This window comes from Haplochromis burtoni, unplaced genomic scaffold, assembly GCF_018398535.1.
Source record: "Haplochromis burtoni strain Fernald_Lab_line unplaced genomic scaffold, NCSU_Asbu1 Contig_6, whole genome shotgun sequence".
In the NCBI taxonomy this organism is placed as follows: Eukaryota; Metazoa; Chordata; class Actinopteri; order Cichliformes; family Cichlidae; genus Haplochromis; species Haplochromis burtoni.
In genome coordinates this window covers 3,480,323-3,502,337 of record NW_024582367.1, presented here as the reverse complement: position 1 = coordinate 3,502,337, position 22,015 = coordinate 3,480,323, and the positions used below count along the sequence as shown (strand labels likewise).

At 37.1% G+C, this 22,015-nt stretch overlaps 2 protein-coding genes across 3 annotated transcripts; both read left to right on the top strand.

The window, feature by feature from the left end:
• Positions 1-8,612: 8,612 nt before the first annotated feature.
• On the top strand, positions 8,613-12,353 carry LOC102293123 (dickkopf-related protein 3-like). The gene is made up of 4 exons (XM_014335540.2): positions 8,613-10,463; positions 10,618-10,792; positions 10,886-11,087; positions 11,878-12,353. The coding sequence occupies exons 1-4, from the start codon at positions 10,311-10,313 to the stop codon at positions 11,936-11,938; spliced, it is 591 nt and encodes a 196-aa protein (XP_014191026.1). The 5' UTR covers positions 8,613-10,310; the 3' UTR covers positions 11,939-12,353.
• A 3,635-nt stretch (positions 12,354-15,988) lies between these two features.
• On the top strand, positions 15,989-21,725 carry tectb (tectorin beta). Of its 2 annotated transcripts, none has more exons than XM_042223860.1 (11): positions 15,989-17,149; positions 17,231-17,306; positions 17,608-17,798; positions 18,295-18,446; positions 18,525-18,627; positions 18,820-18,923; positions 19,017-19,100; positions 19,194-19,356; positions 20,115-20,193; positions 20,290-20,322; positions 20,608-21,725. In XM_042223860.1, exons 2-11 carry the CDS (start codon positions 17,240-17,242, stop codon positions 20,682-20,684), a joined length of 1,053 nt encoding a protein of 350 aa, XP_042079794.1. In that variant the 5' UTR covers positions 15,989-17,149; positions 17,231-17,239; the 3' UTR covers positions 20,685-21,725. The 2 variants fall into 2 exon arrangements, with proteins under 2 accessions (XP_042079794.1, XP_005913684.1); XM_005913622.3 differs by having other exon boundaries at positions 15,992-17,149; positions 18,555-18,627; positions 20,608-21,724.
• The last annotated feature ends 290 nt before the right edge of the window (positions 21,726-22,015 follow it).

The following is a 22,015-nucleotide window of genomic DNA, read 5'->3' as shown; positions in this document are numbered from 1 at the left end:
GTGTGTGTGTGTGTGTGTGTGTGTGTGTGTGTGTGTGTGTGTGTGTGTGTGTGTGTGTGTGTGTGTGTGTGTGTGTGTGTGTGTGACTGTGTGTGACTGTGTGTAGGTTGTAGCTGCATAACAATTTTTTTTTTTTTATATGAATCTCTTTATTGTTTTGGTCTTTTCGTAGGATTTGTTAACAATAAGGAAACCACCAGCATATATTTGCAATTGGTGCTGCTCTACTTTCAGCGATGAATGTCCCAGTGTAGTGGGATGACGAAATGTTAGTAGGTGTATTAAGATATTCATAGTTCTTCTGAAATTATCAGTTAATGCCCCCCAATATTTTTCTCCTATATCCTCCTGTGTTTTTATGAACTGGTAGGAGGACATCATGTGGTTCTGTGTAGAGTAGGCCTTGTTAAATTCTTGCATTTATATTATAAATGTTGAAACGTGCAAATTCCCAGAATATGCACATTATATTTTGGTGCATAAACCAAACAGAGCGGATGTACACAAAACTAGTCCTAAATTAAACAGGCAGTGTGGTCGGCTTACTTTAAGCATATTCTTCTTTTTGTATTGTATAGGATATTTTCATTTTTTTTCTTTTATCTTTTCTATGTGTCTACCTTGGGTTTCTCCTCATGTGACTTCTTGCTTGTTCACAAGGTACCATAATTAGGGCAAAACTCTGGATGAAACGTGAAAGAGGTTTAACTTGACTAAACCAAAAAGGCCAACTCAAAATGTGTTTCACGCCTGTCAAAATGTTAAATGAGCGCATTTGTCATCAATTGGAACAAGATGTTGGATGGAGATGAGCTGCTAGATCTGGCTGAAAATGATCCAACACACTCTGATCCTTTAGCGGGGAGAATTATGCTTAAAATATGACCTGCCTTGTGATTCCCCATAAACTTACACAATGTTTTATCTTCCCCTGTTTTAATACGCAAACACAGTGACTGTAGAGCAGAAGGTTTTACTGTTTTTATAGATCCAGTAAGCCGGTAAATTTGTACCACATGATTATTTAGGAGACTGTTTATTTTGCTGATTGATGTGAGAAGTTCATTAAAAGTATATTCACTGATATTGCTACAACACACAAATGTTTGCCAAGTATGAGAATTTCCTCCAGACTCATAATGTTTGTGAACTGTGTGAACTGTTTAAAAAAGAAAAGAAAGAACAACAACAAAACTAATGTGAGCAACACAATGTTTGCTGCATTAATGAGAAATGTTTTATACCATATGTACACTTTAATCCGCTTAAAACTTTAAAGTCTGAGCCATGAAATATTTACCATTTTCAATTAAGTAGTGTCTTAATTGAAAATTCTGATTTACAAAAAAAAGGAAATATTAATTTGCATATTTGAGTTTTTAACTTCACTCACACTGATCCTTGAAACACTAGATGTTAAGTGGTTAAAGGTATTAGATAATAAAATGTGTAAACTAACTTTATTCAGTTGGAGAATGACAATATGAAGTAATACAGTAACTCTAGCAAAATTGGTTAGTAAGCTGCATTTGTAAAGTGTTAAAGAATAAATATATGTTCTTAGTGCCTTAGCAACAGAGGCTTAAGTTAGTGGAAGTTTAAAAAACAGGAAGTGTAGTGCAAAGCTGCAGAGGCATATTAATAAAAAGAGGAAACCAGACAGAAAAAGCAGAACTAGTAACACAGAAGGAGTTGTTTTTATCAAAACTATGTGTGACATGTAAAGGACCAAACTAACATCTGGACCCGAACCGGGGACCTTTTGCGTGTGAGGTGAACGTGATAACCACTACACTACAGAAACTGCTGCATGACTGTGTGGATTTGCCTTGTCAGGAGATTAAAAGAAATCAGTCTCTCGATTTCTAGGATAGCAGTGTCAGGACTTGGGAACATAAAGCAGGTTACATTTCCAGCAAGTATAATCAGAATGAACAGGTCAGGTAAGCAGGTGGGTGGGTCAAGGGTAGACTCCCTGAGCAGTGGAAAAGACAGGTGAATAACTATTACGCAGAATTAACTCAAGCAAGCTGACAAGTAACTAAAGGCCTGAGCAATACTACCAAATGGGTATGTTAATAAACTGGCAATGCATATTGAAGGCTGAGTTAAAACACTATGCTGACTGCAGATGGATGACAGGTATGGCTGGCCAGGGTTTCTTCCCATCACTGGAAGACATACACCATATTACCAAAAGCGTCTTGATGCATTCTCAATCATCCAGGAAAGTAAATCTCCAAATGTTGATTCTGTTCATCTGGACGTAGCGTTTTGTGGGAGAAACGTTTCGTCACTCATCCAAGTGACTTCTTCAGTCTCAGCTGACTGCAGTTTGACCTGCAGTTTGACCTGCAGTTTGACCTGCAGTTTGACCTGCAGTTTGACCTGCAGTCAGCTGAGACTGAAGAAGTCACTTGGATGAGTGACGAAACGTTTCTCCCACAAAACGCTACGTCCAGATGAACAGAATCAACTTTTGGAGATTGCCAAAAGCATTTATCCGTCCATTCACATCACTGGATTCAGGTGTTCAAATCATTTCCATGGTCAGAGATGTATAAAATTAGGCACCTAGGCATGCAGACTGCTTCTCCAAACATCTGTGAGGTCTAAGGAGCTTATTGAATTCCAGCTTTGTACTGTGATAGGATGCAACCTGTGCAATAAGTCCAGTCATTAAATTTCCTCACTAATAAATATTCCAGTCAACTGGAAGTGGTATTATAACAAAGTGGGAATGATAGCAACTCAGGTTCTGTAAAGCAGGGTCAGCAGATATTGAGGTACATAGTGCGCAGAGTTCATCAACTTTCTGCAGAGTCAGTTATTGCAGATCTCCAAACTTCATGCAGCCTTCAGATTAGTTCAAGAACAGTACATAGAGAGCTTCATAAAATGGGTTTCCATGGCCAAGCAGCTGCAAGCCTTGCATAACCAAGTGCAATGCAAAGTGTTGGATGCCGTGGTGTAAAGCAGCTAACCCTAACCCCCTCTAACCCTAACTGGACTCTAAAGGGTTGGGCCACGTGTTATCTGGAGTAACAAATCATGCTTCTCCGCCTTGGTTTGGTGATTGCCATGAGAACAGTACTTGTCTGACTGCATTGTGCAGTCACAACAATTTCAGGCTCCCACCTTCATGGGAACAGTTTAGAGATGTCGCCTTCCAGTTCCAACGTGACTGCACACCAGTGCAAAAAACAAGGTCCATAAAGACATAGATGAGAGAGATTGGTGTGGAAGAACTTGACTGACCTGCATAGAGTCCCGACCTTAACCTGAGAGAACACCTTTGGGATTAATTAGAACTGAGACTGCGAGGCCTTCTCGTACAAAATCACTGTCTGACCTCACAACTGCGCTTCTAGAAGAAAAGGCAGGCGCCACACCTGGCAGACAAGGAGAGCAATGACACAGAGTTTTAAGATCTTACCTCTTTTAAAGTGATGTGTTAGGCAGCTCTACACCAAATTAGGGAAACGTTTTTTACAAGATAGACCAGTAAAGTTTAAGAAACTTAAAAATATATACCAAAATACACTGAAGATGTTCCAAAGGTGCCTATTTTGACACAATTTACACTGGTTTTTTTGTGGGGTCCAGTTATATGCTTTAAACTAATATTAATAACAGTTTTAACTATTGGGCACCAATGACCCTTGTTCTACATTCTTGTCCTTTGCTTCTTTTCCCATCTTAATGATAAAAACCCCTAAACCTGGCACAAAGAAAGCATGCCTGTTTCCCATTATAGAAGGAATCACACTCTTAGGTCTTGTTTCAATTGAAAACAGGTTATAGAGACCATTATTTAAACCTGGATAGGAGTGTACTCAAAGATCTAACGACAAAATAAACACACGTTTGGTTCATTTGAGGTTATTTTTAGTGTTAAGATGGGGGTTTATTTTGTTTTATGGATACAAAACACAGCTGACATAATACTATCATGAGGTTTAGAACAACATGTCCCTGTCAAATATGTGTCTTTGCAGGATTACTGTCACCCTATATTAGTAATCATAACGGACAGATGTGGAACTGGTTGAGTCACAGAGGCAGACATATGGTGTTTTTGTGAATCCTTCAGCTTGCCATATATTGTTTTAGTCGATTTCAAGATGAGTCAAATTCAAGACTTATATTTTCTCACGTCACCCTTTTAAGTTCTTTTTTCTGTATTAAATTAAAGCATAAAAGTTCAGTTCAATTCAAGAACAAGTCATCTTATTTACAGAAAACCTGACACTAAACATAGGAGCCATTCCCATAGAAATAACATCTGTTTTACCAATAATAAAGTTACCTCATTTTTTAAAGAATACAGTTAATGACTGGACATTATTTAATCAATTGTCTATCAACTACTTTTGTATTACTGTAACTTTACTAGTAATACAAACATGTACGTGTATTTGTATTTGTGTACTGATGTGAGTACAGCTTTAACCCTATCTTAGTCCCAGCAGCAGTCTTCTACCTGCTAACATCTACTGGCTTCATTTCACTACTCACTTCACTTCATGCAAAGCACCATAAAACCTCTGCCCTGCTTGCTCAAGGTGTGAATTGCCTGCCCACAAACACAGAGAAAAGGCTTTAAGGCATTTCTAGCACCTCATTTTAAATTGTAACCTCAATTTGGAAGAACACTATGATACGAACACATCGTGCTACAGGGATACAGCCAGATTCACAGCATGGGGGTGACACCTGTACAAATTCTGCTCACACTTCTTGAATTGTTCTCGGAGGACAAATTGTATGAATATCATTGCATTTATCAATGTGTTCAGACACTTGGATGGAAGTTGATTATTTGGAAATCAAAGTCCAAAAAGTCAATTCATCCTTTAAGGGTTACAGGATGTTGGCCAAATACAGAAAAAACATGTCTGTAGCTTTAAAATTACAAAATAGCGAAGATAAGAAAAACATGGATGGCCCTTTCCCCCCCAACAGTCCAACAAAAAGAACAATGTTAAGCTTTGTAACTCTACACAAAACAGGGAAATTAAGTAAGTAAAAAAGAATGGCAGCGAACCCCTACGAAGCTCTTAAACTCATCAAATCTAGTTATAGAAACCACTACTGACAATGAGTAAGAAAGACAAAGTGTGTGTGGGGGGGTAAACAGAGCTGCAACAGCATGCTGGTTTAAACAAACATAACAAACATCAGCAACCACTCAACACGCAGGTTTGCTGCATGGCTTGCAGCTTTAGCTTGCAGCTTTAGCTTCTAACATCTTGAAACTTCCACAGCAAACAGAGTACTGCTGATATTCAGTTGAGTGTTAATTTTGATAAATGGAAGTCAATTTAAATCTGGTCTCCAACTATCACCGAAAGAAAAACATTTGTCTCTTTAATGGCTAATTTTTCCTGTGTTTAGTGGCTATGTGCTAATTTTTATTCAGTGCACAGCTAAGTTGTTTCCCGTTGAATCAAAATGAGCTTTAAGAAAACAAGTTTGCCAATACTGGGTTCACTGTTCCCACTGCCTCCTTCTAGAGTGGATACAAGATTTGATCCATGCTAGCGGATCAAAGTGTTACACATAAGTGACATAGCAAAGGAAAAGCTAACCATAAAAACAGAGAGAGAATCCCAAAGACAAACGTGCAAATGCAATGACAAAATAATTTTTCAATATTTCCAATTTTGCCTTAACTTTACCGTCTGCAGATCTTTTAAAATTAGGTCTGAATAATGTAGTCATTGAATATTTTCTGATGCATAAACTGCAAATAAACAATGCGCTATCTTTCGCAGATACTTGTGCAGCAAACATCCGAGCTATGAGGTGAAACTCCCACTTAGCATAGCCATTCACTGGCCATTCAGCCAGTTGAATTGGGCTTTTCTGTCTTTAGCCTGTGGCAATAATGTTGCATGGATTGTGTTTGATTGACAGTTTCTTGTAAACCTAATGGATTTAATCAGAAGTTTAATCATTTATGAATGTGCAACATGTGCCTGTTTTTGTCATTGTGTCATTACTAAAGCACATCTACATTACTTTTGATTTACAAATCTTTCCCTACATCTAAACCCTTTTTTTAAAATCATAACTACTGGTGAACAATGCAAAATCAATGCTGACAGTTTTCAATCGTACACCAACCACTAACTGATTTTATTGTACATAAAGTTTCCACTCTCCAGTTGTCATGAAACATTCAAGCAGCTAACAGAAGAACAAACAACACAGCTGATGTAGCACAACTTGCTTTTGCCTTTCCCGGACTATAAATATTTATTACCATGGCCTGGTATCATCTGACACTGCACACTGTAATTTCAGTAATGCTGAAACGAATTCTTTTCCACTGACCTGAATAAACATACACTCTAAGGGACTTTTCCAAATTTTCCATCCATCTTGCACTGAGTGTTTTCTTGGAAGTGGGAATGAGGACTCGTCATAACCTCCACCATTCACAGCTCCCCATGGTGGTGGTGGTGGAGGTGGTGGTCTTGGGGGGTGGGGTGGGGGGTCAAGGTCCATTACAATGGGCAGACATCAGCTTGTCTATTGTCTCTCTTAATCCCTAATTGCACGACCATCAGCGATGTTGATTCTTTACATGCATTACAAGCGTCATTAGCAGAGTCATTAACACAGGGAAAACATGTTGAGGACCGTAGAGACACAGTTATCTGTCACTGTATTGGGTAAATAGTCAGGGTGATATCTTACTGTAAGTACAGATGTATAACAATAGCGTTTTTGTAAAAGAATGATAAGGGGAGGGAGTGGGTGTAGTTTAAACTGTAATCCCTATGATGCAAAATGCAGTGCTGTAAATCTTATTAGGAATGATGAATATGTGTATGTGTGACTCGCTTTAAAAGTTCTGTTTATGAGTTACAGAACAGAAAAATTGATGATGCAATGATGAGTCTGCAAGCTCTAAAACTTTTCCAAAAAAGACATTGAAAAGATGACTGTGCCAGACACGTACCTAATATTCAGATTCGGCTAAAAAGTAAAAAAAAAAAAATAAACAAGAAAATATATTACGTTAATATGATATAGTATATTTAGTGAAAATGTATCCTTTTACCACAGGTTTTATTTGTAAGGCAAAACAACATCATTACTTCTGCAAACTCATTCAAATCTAACCCCTTTTTTATTATTAACAATTTTCATTTCTGCTTAAAACCAAAGCAAACAGAGAAACAAATCAGCTTAAAGACTAATAATAACCATTACGCTTACCTCAGTTCTGCTCAATATTAATTGTGTCTCTTTGTAAGCTTATTGGTGCAGCCCACCACAAGAATCCTAGTTTCTCATGTGGTCCCTGGAAGAAATGAATTGCCCCTCCTCTAAGTATCACCCTTCTCATGTTTTTATCGGCAACAAGTTGGTATATCTTTTCACCCAAGTCTACACAATCACTGTGGTGACAAAAATAATGGATGCAAGAAGTTGTACCCTTGCATCCTTTGACATGATTTTAATGTTCCAAAACGTACTTGCCCCTTCATTACCATCTGACCCAGCACCTTCATCCCAAGAGGCAACACTACTTCCCAGTTCCCCTGCCTCTGTGGGAATAATACGTTTTCATTATCCAGAGGTCCATATAAATATCCTTACCATGAAACACATATCGAGACGTAACCACACGAGAAACAGAATTTAAGGTCAAATGCTGTTTAACATAAATGCATACATGGAATGGACATTGTGTAGCTTTGTGGTTGCAATCAAGTCACAGCAAAATAATAAGTGAGTTGGGTGTATTTAAAAAAAAAAACCCCACATACATAACACGTTATCATTTTTGAAACAACAGCTAGGCATCACCTAGATATCCACTAAACTTAACCAAATATAACCCAATTTTAGCTTTGATGTAGCCTACAATTTAGAAACATTGTAATATTTTTACCAATAATGAACAGGAAACTGATGAGTACGATAAAACTATCTGTCATTTATTTGAATGGATTGGAATAGATTATATTTTCTTTCTCTCAATAATGCATCCCTTGCAATACCTCTTATAACTCAATAATCCAGTCAAAATGATTAGACTGCTCCAAAGGCTGCATAACACTGACACAGTACTTATTTACACATTGCTAATTGCTACTATTGTGCCCACTAACTGTGCCATTAGTCTGTGTTTCTCTGTTCTGATAAGGATAAGGAGCTAAGACAGTCCCAGACTGCAATATCTGTGTATCTGATCTGGGCTGTCTGCCACTTAGAAAATGTAAATTAGTGACAATTATTCAGGCACCTCAGGCTGAGTAAGAAATACCTGGTAATGTTAGATAAAGCTCTCCATACAAGGTGCATTAATTACAATTATAGACAAGACAAGATGTTGTCTTAGTTGGAGAGACATTAAGTGGTGGGTTTTATAGTGGCCTGGAGGCTCGTGAGTGAGACAGAGGGTCTGTGTGGGTTTAGCGAGGTGTAAGCTATGACTACATTCATCCAAGCAAAACAAAGAACCAAATCCAATTTCCAAAAAAAAAAAGAAGATTGGATGCTGTGTACATTGCAAATTTTAAAAAGCGTGAAACCTTTATAACGAATGTTAAAAATATGAAATTGTATGTTTTTGAAAATATATACATGCTTATTTTGTTTTTGATACAAGAAAATGTTTTACAAAGGTCTGCACAGGGGAAACAAAGACTGAAAAAGCTTTAAAATGCCTATAAAACATCTTGTGGAATCCAAATGGAAATAAAAGAGAATCCCAGAGAGAAGAAGATGACTGTTTCTGAATCTAAAATTACATTTCATCATGGATGGTTCATATAATTAAGATTTAAAGGAACTGGAGAAAACTCTGGATGCATGGGACAAAGCCCTCAATCATTACTGAGTAGTCTTTGAAGTTCTCAGTCAGCTTTTCATTAAAAACAGACTGTCTTGGACATCACCGCATGGACTCAAAAACACTTCAGTAAACCATGCTGTAGATGTGGAGTGTCATTTGAAATCATGGACACGTGGTCATTTGAATCAGAAGTCACCATTGCTGATGGTATAGCCTGTATTTATGTACATGGGAAACCTTTACATCTGTGAGGACACTACTGAAGATATTGCTATATTTTTAAGGGAAGGCCTTGCTCATTTCTGCAAGAATGACCACATTTCTGCATGCTTGCTGATGCCATAAAGGAGACTCAATATCATCTGAATTTTAATAACTACCTAGAATTATCTATATCTATATGTGTAAAAACCACAACCAGTATAGTCTATGTCTCACAAATGTTTATTCCTGGAGTCAGAACAGTACGGAAGAAGCTGAAATTGTCATAACTGGTCATTGTGGGGGAGTTTAAACTCTTTTGGTCAGTGTGACTGCTTTTAATTTTACTTTTGTAATGATCTGTTATATGACTAAATCATATGGGAGACTTTTACCTGGATAAATAAAGCATAACGAAATGATTTCAAACACACACTTTGTGTATATTAAAAACTTAAAACTAGCTGATTGTTGGACATTTCAGTTATTAGCATAACTGTATTTATAGAGAATTGCTTGTCCTGCTTGTCATGTATAAAGATTCCAGGACAAAGATGTGAAAAAAATATTCTTTTTGTTCCCCTACAGCACCTTGTCTCCCTTCTCCTCCTGATGGTAATTACATTTAATGAGTTCAGGGTTCATCCGCAGGGTGCACTTCTCCAAATTGCTCACAGCATGGGGTCTGAAGTGGGATAGGGTAGGGGGTATCAGGACAGTCGAGGTCGGGGCCAGGAGTGTTTACCCAGTGTTTGGGGTCAAGACTTGCAGTGGCTCTACTTGTCAGAGAGCAGTGAAACATGTCATTAATTTGTCTGCTTTTGTCCTGCTTGTTTGTTTTTCTGGTAGAGATAATCACGTGAAGGTGGTGCTTGTCTTGGTTCTATTGTGTGAAACTGTTGTCAGTCCATCACCACCCTCAGTGCCCCATCTCTCCTCATTCCCTTTCTCCCCACTTCATGAATGGCCATTTTGCCACTATTTTCTGACTGCAGGGGGTGACCCCAACAATTTAGTTAATCCATTAACAACTAATTGTCTCCTCCTACTCTGTTGTTTGGACAAACAGCCTGGTGGGGGAGGTCAAGTCCTTCTGACCTATAAAAGTCAAACCAGAAGAGCAGTGAGCCACTTTCACTGCATGGATACCTTCAGTACTGACTGTTTACACTTTGACTTGCACTTTTAAGCGCTGGATTTTTGTTTCGAGCTTTTCTTGCTTTCTCTTTGACTCACCGCTTTTTAAGTTAATCATTGTTCATTTTTTATTAATCCTTTTTTGTGCATTTTGGAAATGTTTGGAAATCTGTGGTTGGTTTGTTTGTGTCTGTCCTTTTATGGGACAGAAGCACGTATATGGGCCTGGATGCTGAACATGCCCCACAGTCCTCCCAAAGAAGGAGCAAAAGCACTTCGACAGAGCACTCCTGTTGCCAAACCAGTCACGGTAAGATGCTTGAAAGTGGCCATGATTATTTTGTTTGAATTAACTAAATCATTTGACATCTGTAGAAAAGGTATGAGAGCAACATGGCCCTTCTGTCTTAAACTGGGCTTAGAATTTCAGGCAAAGTTTGCAATGATTCCCTTCTTTTCTTCAGGCTGCATGTGACCACGACAGAGCTTGTGGAAGGGGTTTCTCATGTGATCGCCACTTTGGCCTTTGTGTGCCTCTAAGAGGGGAGGGTCATTACTGTCGGAGAGATGCACAATGTGTTCGTGGACTTAGCTGCATGTTCGGGAAGTGCCACCGCAGTATCCCCGATGGACAAGAGGGTAAGGGTGGACCAACAAATGTAACCAAATCTTTTAAATTTCCTAATTTTTCTTCATACGAAACCAGAAGTGACCACTGTTTCCTTAATCCAGGTGCCAGGTGTAAAGTTGACAGAGACTGTGGAGCATCCATGTGTTGTGCCCGGCATCATGGTGAGCAGGTGTGCAAAAGAAGACTGACGTTAGATGAGAGCTGTTATGTGCCTGATGGTGGCCTGGCATTCAGCATCAACCAGATTTGTCCGTGTGATGAGGGTTTACTTTGTCGTGAAAGCAGTGGAAAGCTACAGAGAGAGTAAGTACTACAAACACTGGTTTACATCATCAGATATTTTACTCAATAAAAAGGGGTTCGCTAAAGTTACTGATATCAATATTCGCTCCAAAGCTTTTAGTTTCATTGACAAATCAGTTCTGGGGTCTTTGTTATCTAGATTTTATTGCGAAAAATTAGGCAAATGACAATCACATTTATACCATTTTGTAGGTGTTAATTCAAATTCTTCCTGGACTTCTACACAATTGAACGGACATACTGGGTTTTCTGGACTTTTAGGCCCTTTGAAAGGGCAGGTCGAGGACTAACTTCCCAGAAAACTTTTAAAGCTTTTAAGCCTCTCTGTTTGTACAACTGTTAGAAAAGTTTATCTTTTTATGTTACTTTTTAATTTTTATGTTGTATTGTGTATTTTTAAGACTTTTACAAACTAAGTAGGTTTAGAGTCATTTTTAATTTATACTGGAAATGTACATGTCTTTTGGCATAAAACAGGTTCCACAATACAATTTACAGATGAAATTTAAGAAGTGTTCCAAGATGGAAAAATGAAAAAGCCTTTAGCTAAAACAGTAAAAAGAAACAGCTCAGAAAAGTTGCTCTACATTGCAATGCAAATTTGTATGTTTGCACTATGTACTATGATTGTCTACTAATCTACAGCCTTAGTAAGAGCAAGCTTTAAGAGCTTTTTTCTTTCATTCAATATGACAGTAACTGAAAGCAAGTAATATGTTTTAAACATGGTTCAGTTTATCTAAAATAATTGCTACTTGCAAAGACTAACTTGGGTTTGTTTGTCTTTCAGGAGGGAGTTTATATACCAGCCAGAACGAACAAGCTGGACCTGTCAAGTGCCCAACCTTTGATACATTATCAACAGAAGTTCTATTTTCTGTGTAACTATACTGTATATATTTAAATGTATATATTTCTAAATATGCTGTATTGTTATTTGCTCTTATTAGAGGCTTAAAGAAAAGTTGTTTTTAATATTTCATTTTGTAAATTTTGACAAAAAGCACTACTGTATGTAGCTGGGCTCAACACAGCTAGTGTCTTATCCAAAATCTTCATCATGATCATTTGCTGATCTTTCTTTCTCTAAATGTCTGAAATGCTTCAAGTTTTAAGCATAAATTAAAGAAAAGGTTTTCCAAAACTAATGACTATAATTTGTGTTTCACAAAAAATGTATTATAGTTTCTTAATTTTAAAGCTTCCAAGATCATTCCCAATCACTAATCAAAACATTTGGGTAATGAGTAAAGTACCTGTGCATACAGAAACATTATATACACACACAAATGTAAAACATTTATATAATCCAGACTTTACAGACAAAGAATGTTTTGAAATCAAAATATGTTTTTTGGAGAATTTTGCCAAATAACATCAAGATAACAAAGGTAATTAAATATAGCAAAAATAAGAAGTAGAATCAGAATTATACATTTTTAAAAGTAATGACAGTAAAGTCACTATTATTCTTTAAAATAAAATTATTTTAGATTTTAGGGTTTTTGTTTGTTTTTTTAGATAATTTGTATATATTCATTTAAATCAATTAAAATTTAGAGATATTTTGAGAAAAGTTCATCTTCTTGGATGTTTTGTTGTCTTCCTTACCACAAAGCTCACCTTATAGTAAATTTCAAATTACATGTTTATATAGTTAACTGTTTAAAGACTGAATTATGAAATAATTGCCAAAAATTCCTTATTAAACCTTCTGACAAGTTGTTAAAAAAACCCTAAATGAAATATTAATTGGAAATATAGGAGTTTTAATTTGTTTTACATTTGCTACATCTGTTTGTTTGTTTTTTGGGTTTTTTGCAATTCATTGATTAAAAATGTATTGTGCAATTTTGTTTAGATTTGATTATGTAGAATTCTCAGAAAACCCATGTTTCAAATATGATGAAACTGAAATGATTTTAGGTGCTGTATTCCTTTAAAGCACCAAGTCGACTGTGCAATCTTATGAAAACAGAGTCTGTCTCCCTCTGAGCACGTTTCTTGGACTACAGGAAGGAGTTACATAATATAAAGGAATCTTGCAACTCCTAATTGTTAGCATCACCAGATGCTGTAATGCTAGCTGTCCCCTGACCCATTCTTAGATCAGTATCTTCCTCGGACTACGTCGGGCATAGTCTGAGGGCCATTCACATGCTAATCGTCCAGTTTGCCCCTTCAATTTCACGGTGACTTGAATTGTTCTGTGAAGGACATTAGTGTCTAACCTCTTTGCTATCGTGTTACAGAGCTTATCATTCAGTCTTTGCAAGGAGGTATTTGGTGCTGTGAATAGAGCCTCATGACAAGAAAGATTGGAAAGTCTTAGGATGTTTTATTAAGGTATTGATGTGTTTTTTCTGACAAACCTTTTGATTTTATGAACAAACAGGATGTAAAAGGCAAAGAAGAATTTATGCCAGAAATAATGCACAGTAACTAATCACAACTAGAGTTATTAAGGCTTCAGGAGAAGCCAGTGTGACTGTTCTAAACCTGCCAGCGAGAACACACGTTTCACACACATAAGAAAGGCAAACGAGACAAAAGCGATATCTAATAGCACAAGACTTTGAGAAACCTTATATTGCCGAATGCTGCAAAACAGTGGCCTATCATCTCCACTTAAGAACAGAAGTTACCATTGTAGGCAGCACGTATCACAGTCAACAATCGCATTTTGGAGGTATCTATACATGTCTGTTTGCACTATTTAGCTTCTTAAACGGTTTTCTATTCCTGAATGCTTTGTCCTCTAGCATAAAAGGAAATAAAACCAGTGTAGAATTTGAAGACATTTTAAGAAGCTGCCTATTTCTCTTTTTACTCCAGATTTCTGTAAATATTCGCCTGATGTATATATTAGACTTGTAGTCAAGACCGCCTAATCCGAGACCAAGACAAGACCAAGACCAGAGGGTATCGAGACCAAGACAAGACCAAGACCAGAGGGTATCGAGACCAAGACAAGACCAAGACCAGAGGGTATAGACAAGACCAGAGACAAGACCGAGAGCGAGACCAAGACAAGACCAAGACCAAGTATCGAGACCAAGACAAGACCAAGACCAAGACCAAGTTGAGACGAGACCAAGACCGAGACCGAGTCGAGACGAGACCAAGACCAAGACCGAGACAAAAAAAGTCTTTAAACTGCAGCCAGATGCTATTCTATATACATATTCAGGACACCTTAAACTAGTTTTTTAATTAAGCAGCAAGGCAGAACAAAGTCGGGCCTGTATCAAGACACAGGGACTAAACCCCAATTCAACCAGACCCAAAACTGATCTGGAATTAAAACAGGACTACAACAGTAACCAAGACAGAACCAGAATCAGAACTAGATGATAGTAGCACTAAAAATCATCATAGACCTGCACTACACTTATTTTTTAATTCTACCAAAGTACAATATTTAGATTGAGAAAAGTTTATATAATTATTTAGCCTCGTTGTGCAAACAAGCCTGCATAACTTAATAAATATAGAATTTGAAAAGTAACAAATGGTATCTAAAAAGAAACACTAGGTACTAGATACATGTTCTGATGAGTTTTGGCAAACAACCATTTGACTAACATGTGTGTCTCACCTGCTCTTGTTCCATCTCTGTTCTGTCGTCATTCTCTCTCTCCCTCTCTGCTCCTCTCTCTCCCTCTTTGTGCTGACAATCAAGCCAAACACCAACATCATCAAATATACAGTTGAAACCAGATATTTATGTACTCTTCAGATAAAAACACAAACACTTTTTTAATTGTAACATCAAATCACATGGACTCTACTAACCTATCAGAAGCTTCTTTAGCTCAGAATGGAATCGTCTGGAGTTTTCTTATTAATTAACAATAAACTTAGTGTATATGTACTCCTAAATTTGATGAAAGTGATTAAAATAGACAGCTCCCTCTTTTTATTCTGACATTTAACTAATTCAAAAGATATTTCAACATTTATTTATCTAAAACAAAAGTTTACTCTAAATTGATGTTTAACAGTAAAAAAAAGTTTTTATGTTTTCTCCATAAAGTGTATGTAAATATCTGGTTTCAACTGTGAATATACTGCTGTGTATTGAAATTCCTCTTGTTTTGCATAGATATACTGAACAACATCCAAAGCATAATATATAAAATAACATCTACCTGAGTTTTTTCTTTGAAAGAAGCTCCTTATGTCCATTGTTGTGTTCATCAGTACACAACTGAAACCGATTTAGAGAGTTTGTTTAGCCGTGGAGGGTAACAACTGAAAATATGAAATGTAAGCTAAGACTAAAAAATCAGCATTGCTGTTCGGCTTTTTATTTATCCATTTGTTGATTCACTCGAAGAGCAAGTAACGCAACCAAGTGATCAGTTTGATATCAATCTTTTGTGATACACCGTCATATTTACATTATTAGTTCAGTACGAATGATTTGCTTTGGTACCTGGTCAAACTTAAGCTCTCCTCTGTCTGCAGCAAATTCGCAGGCAGCAGCTTCTCCCCCCTCGCTCACATGGGTGCTGCGCTCAGTCGCCTAGTGCCTGAGCTCGGATCATACCAAAATTAGGGGGAATTTACGACGGTGCGCTCTGTGCTTCGTGTGTTGTTTTTGGGCTTAAGCCCAGTAAGCCACCCCCCCCACTCCGCTGATGGTTGACTCCAAATCTCCCGAACACTATGTCGATTTGAGAACGCAAGACCGAAACAGCGAGACCAAGACCGAGACCAAGACAAAAGTCCGTCGAGACCAAGACAAGACCAAGACAAAAGTCCGTCGAGACCAAGACCGAGACCAAGACGAGACCAAGACCACGTAAAAGTGGTCTCGAGACCGGTCTCGAGACATCCAACTCTAGTATATATACAAAACCGATCTATCTATAACTATAAAAAGTGATTGTTTTTTGTGAAGTTAGTTTTTATTCTATTATTTCATATTTATCTATTTTTATACCCTTTATTTAACTATAAAAGCCTCAGTGAAATATAAAACCCTTTTTACAATAGTTACCTGCCCATGTAAGCTGCAATATATTATGTTACCAGGTATGGAGTTAAGGGCGTGGCCACCATTATTAACAGAGGTACCAATCATAGATCGTACAAAAGGTGGATGTAGCCACTGTGATGTCACCCATTGGTTTGTGAAGTCCTATTTGCAGGCTCAAGATTGGTGTTTTCAGACAACTTTATTTAAAAACAAATTATGCGACAAAAATAAGGCTTTCTGCAAAGTACAACCAACCAAGCAAGTGAAATTTTAGCATTTTATAAGTTACTTAGTGCTAATTAGTAGATATGTGTTTCTTGAGTCCTAACATTTTAAGAATGCAGCTTGCTAGTCTAGCTTAGCTAAGATTTACCCTCCCCCCTACAGGTGATATCTTTTGGCTAAAGAAAACCTCAATAAACTCCAAAAAGTAGTGTCCACAACCAGTGGTCTTCAAGCAGTGTATAGTTTTAGCCCTCAAAACCACATTAAGGTCAAACCAAAAATCAAATAACCCAATGACGACTCTACTGCAAATCATGTTGTTTTGGTCAGATGGGCTTAATTTGATAAAACTTGCATCCTTCTGGCTAACATTAGCTTTCTTGCTAACACGGATCTATGTGCATGATATTAATATTAGTTTTGCAACAATAGCAACACTGATCACACATAAAGAGATCACACATAGAGAGACTCGCTTTAAATTTTGTACTAGTCAAAAACTAATAGTTTTAATTGTATAAATTTAAGAATTCTCTGTTAGCTGTCTTGAACACACTCTACAACCCTGAGAGCTAATCCTTTGAGAGACTTTGGTCATTTGAAAGTCAATGTCTGAGCAGTACAGAGAGCTTTTGTGAGAAGCTGACAATAGAGCTCTTAAACCCATCCTGCCAAGGGAAAAAGTGGAGATAGGAGAATGGGTGAAAGTCGATTAGCCTTACCTGTGATAGTATAAAATCCCTCCCTAAGTTATCAAGAGTTGTTAGCTCTTGAATCACCACTCCAGGTAAACTGCTAAAGAGCCATGAGGAACCTCTGACCTCAAGGTGGTTGAAGACATTACTTCTGTCAGGTAAGTGTCATATGTGTTATATTTTCTCAGACTTATTTTACACATTATCCTGTTATTGATAATTCTTGAATTTCTCTGCAGCACCACACTATGGCTTTTGTCAGTGCACTGTTAATGCTGCTGCCTGTTGCATGGTCATGCATTCCCCAAAAAGCAGGTAAAAACACTTTGACACAAAGATGAGTATGTATTTAACATGCTTCTGCCTCATGACCTGTATAGCATTTATATGTAGATTTTTTTGGTCATTGCTTTTTAATGCAAAAATCACCACGCATCCTAAAACTATGACTTATATGAGTTATTTTTATACATATATGAAAATTATCCCTAAATGTGAATAAAGCTCAAGAGGAAAAACAAAGAAGGAATTGATAACCACTACTGTCACAGTATGATTAAATAAACTGTAAGGTACAGTGTATAATATTCCCTTTTTATTTTCATTTTTACTTCAGATTACGTTATGGTGTCATGTTTCCCTAATGCCATAATTGCCAACGTCCCAGAGTGTCCTTACGGCTGGGAGATTGAACACTTGTCTCTCGGTGGAGTCTGTTACAATGGAATACACAGCCCAGGTTACTACCGCTTCATCATCCCAGATCTCACACCCAAAAATCACTCATACTGTGGGACTCAGTCTGAGGTGAGAGGCCATAATAACCAGTCCTTTGCCGCCATGCTTAGAGATTAATTTTGTCTGTTTTTTTTGAGACAATACCTGAGATTATTGTTGCCTCTTTACCTTACAATACAAAGCACCTTGAGGCAGCTGTTGTTGTGGTTTGGCACCATATAAATAAAACTGAATTGAAAGGTGAAATACTGACTTTTTATTTTGCAGACATAGGACAGGGGCTGGAAATGTAATGAAGGCATTGCATTGCAGTGCATTGCATTGAGAATAACAGACAATCAACAAAATACAGGGTCACTAAAATGCAATCATGCTGAGGTTATCCCAAGGTCTTGGCATATAAAATTAAAATGATCTATGTAGGTATGAACACTACTGCATTATTTTTTGTACCGGTAATTTGGTCTTACTGTCCCTTGAGGATAGTACTATTTAAATACAGAGAAGTCTCTCTCAGTTTATTTAAAAGTATTAATAACATTATTTTATACTTTTCATGCCACAGTACATTCCCGGCAAAGACCCCAAATACATCTTCTACAACTCCATTGTGTCCAACGATACTTCACTGACAGTCAGAAACCAGCCTGTGAACTACACCTTCAGCTGCACGTACCGAGCAGCCTATCTGGTTAATAATGCGGTCTTTAGCCAAAGGTAAGCACCAGTTCAGGATACGAGATGACCACAGCTGCTGTCTGGATGATATGTGCCTTCTGACCCAATGACTTGCAGCGTTTTTACTAAACCCTCTGCTTTTTCCAGAGTGGCTACAGTTTATGTCAACAATGGGAGTTTAGGCACTTTTAGATCACAGTTGTCTATGAATGTGTTCACGGTGAGTAGCTGCTCAAAGATTCGCCCGGTGGAATCGACATGTTTAACGTAATAAATGCTTTTTATCAGTGTGTTTTTGTTATAAATACTGTCTTTAATAAATGAAGGTATTATCGTGTACACACCACGATCATTGAATGCAAACGAGAACTGCAGACATCTTGAAAAACACAAAATGTCCCATATTTCATAGAATTCAAAGTTCCTGTATGCCAAGGACGCTCCCTATGTGATTGATACCTCTGAGATCGGCTCTGAAGTATTCATTGGCATCGAGGCAAAAGGTCTAAGTAACAGGTAGACTTTAGATGTTTGTATGTTTATTTTTGTAGTTTTAAAGGTAAGATTCTCCCAGACTTCTAAAGCGCATTTGTCCTTTACATCTCAAAGATTCAAAGTTGTGATAAACAACTGCTGGGCAACTCCTTCACCTTACTCCACAGACAGGAAAAGGTGGAGCCTCATCATTAAGAGGTACTAAAACACAAAAGGCTAAAACAACTTAAGGAACATTTTGTTCCCACTTCTTTATGTTTTATAGGATGTTTAATTGCTGTTTTCCAACAGCTGCTCCTCTGACAACACTGTGACTATTTTTGAGAACGCCAAAGACAGCCGCTCCATGTTCAAGTTCAACTCTTTCCGCTTCCAGCGGCAGGAGAAGGTGTCCACTGTTTGGCTTCACTGTGAGGTCCAGGTCTGTGATGGAGAAAGGATCACCTGTCAGCCAGTGAGTGTTTTGTTATTTAATGATACCAAAAACATTATAGCAGCCGTTCCCATCTACATGTTGCTGTTTTGCAACGGCTCTTTTTAAATGTCATAGTAGAAAAAGCACAGATGTTACTAATAACATTAACTGTGGCTCTGTTGTTAATTTCCAAAGTTTGACATGCACTAGATACAAAACCTGAAACATCTAAATGGAATTCGGCTATTACAGTTTTCTCAGAGTTTAGGTCTCTTAGTCAATCTTCTTTAGCTCATCATCTCTGAGAGCTGATTTTCTTCCAGGCTTACCAGATTTCTTCCCTGGCAGCAGATCACTTAATAGATGCATTTACAATCCTGCAGGTTAATCTGGGCTGACCAAACCATTTTAGATTAAACTCATTAAACTCACTATCAATGGACTGATGCAGACTGCAAGGCTAGCAGCATTAACCAATACATTTTAAGTCTAGCTTCCACATAGCTGGTAAGTTGCCTTTACTGGCCAGTCCATGTTTTGGCCTTTGACACCATGCAATTATAAACTGAATAACAGATCACTATAACATTGAATTCTGTGTCTTTATACAGTTAGGTACTTTTTCTGCAATAACATTTATAAATTAGTGATTTTCCTCTATTAACAAAAAAGCTAATTTCACATTCTGACTGGTTGTTTTTCAAGTTCTTATACTGGCCTTTAACATCAAAGTTGAGTACAGTGTAAAAAACAGACAAACATACTAAACAGGAGACCATGGTTGCTTTTTCTTGAAGAGCCCCTGCTCTGTGAGGAGTTTGCCATCAGATGTAGACCCAAATGGGGGGATCCTTACTGCTGAATTTCACATTAAAGGTAGAGTAAACCGTGGCATATTTATGACTGAGATCAATAAAGAGTAACTCATGCAGTCGATTGTATAGTATGAACAGTACTGTTTTTTTTTAACAGGTAATCAGTCTTCTAATAATGGACACATAACAGGTAAAAAACAATGCGATGATAATTTTGGTTGATTGAAATCATAATCGAAACAAAAATAATCTGAACAATTAAAATTTTTTGATAACTAAGGTCTTTTATGCTTTAAATAAGTAGAGTTTAACTGAAATGTTTAAATCTGTGTATTGCTTTGTACATGAGCTGTAAAACCACTCAAGTTTAACATGAACTCATCCTCTCAAGGCTTACGCTCAGCTAATTGTGTTCAAACTTGGTTCTCATTCACTGAGGTTTGATCTGTTAATTTTTTTCTCCCTCCTTTAACAGGCGTCTCAGTGCTCATCCTGCTTGTGGTCCTGATAAACACATGTTATGATTTCATCAATGGATCAAGAATTTTATAAAACAGTTTCCATTAACACACAAACAAAGAGGGGAGTGCCACCCAGGACTCAGGGAGCGTATGAATACATTCCTCCCCACGCGATCATTATCTCACAATATGATTTTTATTTAGCATGTTTATTGATGCTTTGAACCTTGTGTGATATTTCACTCCTTCCTCCAATAAAGATTCATTACATTTTGAAAGAAAATGAATTTTTTTTCCATTTGTTCCAAACCATAAAAAACAAAAAAAACAAAAAAATTTCATTCAGTCCTTAAATTAAAACCAAATTTTCGGTCTGACAGCACTACAACAAACAGAGCACATGACTAAACATAATATTACATTTTTTCTATTTCCATGACACAATCTAGAACAACTATAAAATGTCTTCTTCATTTCATGTTACACTGAAAATAAAAACTCTGATATGGGATTTATTTATTCAGAGGAAAAATGAAAACAGATTTTAAATCTCGTTGTTTGCTTGTCATGTTTTTATGGAGTGTTTTATAATGGGAAGAGGTGTTTTTCTCAGTGATCAATCACAGCTCAATCACAGGTATTTGATTATTATTATAATAAGCATTATCAAACTTCTGATTTACATGATCTAACCAAACCCCACAGTGATTGAGTTTAGTTATTTGTGAAATAGTCATATGACAATAATAGAAAAATACTCAATTACTGATTTATTTATTCTCCCCAGGTCTCAGTGACCAAACTGTGCACAGCTGAATGACAGATGTTGATACAACAACCAGCTCTGCAGCTGTAAGAATAAATTAGAAATGCTTGATTAGCTTACAAAATATTTTCTTATGAGATAACTTTAGGCACGTCAGAGCTGACTACATGTGCCACAACAAACAGTTTGAATGGAACGCTAAGCATTTTGAAATAATTTACAGCCTTGTGTGCAAAAGTGGATCCACTAAATACTTAAATCACAAAGAATAAAGAATTAGAACTGCAATTAGTTGCAATCCAAACTGCAGTCTCTGTTCATGCATTGTGTTCTGCATTTTCACTTTGGCCTCCATCCACATTTTGTTTCTAGTCCTTCTTTTTATACATGGATGACTCAAACTCATCTTGCATGGAATTTTTTAAAAGCTGTTAAAAACTGATATCTTAAAATAAATTTCTGCAGTATTCCCTGCTAATTAATATGCGTCTTTTCTCTTTAGATGTGTACTGGAGGCATCGTGGGTTCAGTTATAGGAGGTACAGTCAGGTTTTTTGGGGCTCTTTTGTCTTCACCTCTGGTCACTCCTGGTTTCTTCAATGGGAGAAAATACAGTAAAACAATAAAAAATACAAGTCATTATACAATACAACATA

What these genes read in the sequence shown, in the direction of transcription:
- tectb (XM_042223860.1), top strand. Translation starts at nt 17,240, where the DNA reads ATGGCTTTTGTCAGTGCACTGTTAATGCTGCTGCCTGTTGCATGGTCA. An exon ending in TGTCTATGAATGTGTTCACG is followed by an intron (nt 18,628 to 18,819) that starts GTGAGTAGCTGC and finishes CATATTTCATAG; the next exon opens with AATTCAAAGTTCCTGTATGC. An exon ending in TAATAATGGACACATAACAG is followed by an intron (nt 20,323 to 20,607) that starts GTAAAAAACAAT and finishes CTCCTTTAACAG; the next exon opens with GCGTCTCAGTGCTCATCCTG.
- LOC102293123 (XM_014335540.2), top strand. Translation starts at nt 10,311, where the DNA reads ATGTTTGGAAATCTGTGGTTGGTTTGTTTGTGTCTGTCCTTTTATGGG. An exon ending in TATCCCCGATGGACAAGAGG is followed by an intron (nt 10,793 to 10,885) that starts GTAAGGGTGGAC and finishes TCCTTAATCCAG; the next exon opens with GTGCCAGGTGTAAAGTTGAC. An exon ending in AGTGGAAAGCTACAGAGAGA is followed by an intron (nt 11,088 to 11,877) that starts GTAAGTACTACA and finishes TTTGTCTTTCAG; the next exon opens with GAGGGAGTTTATATACCAGC.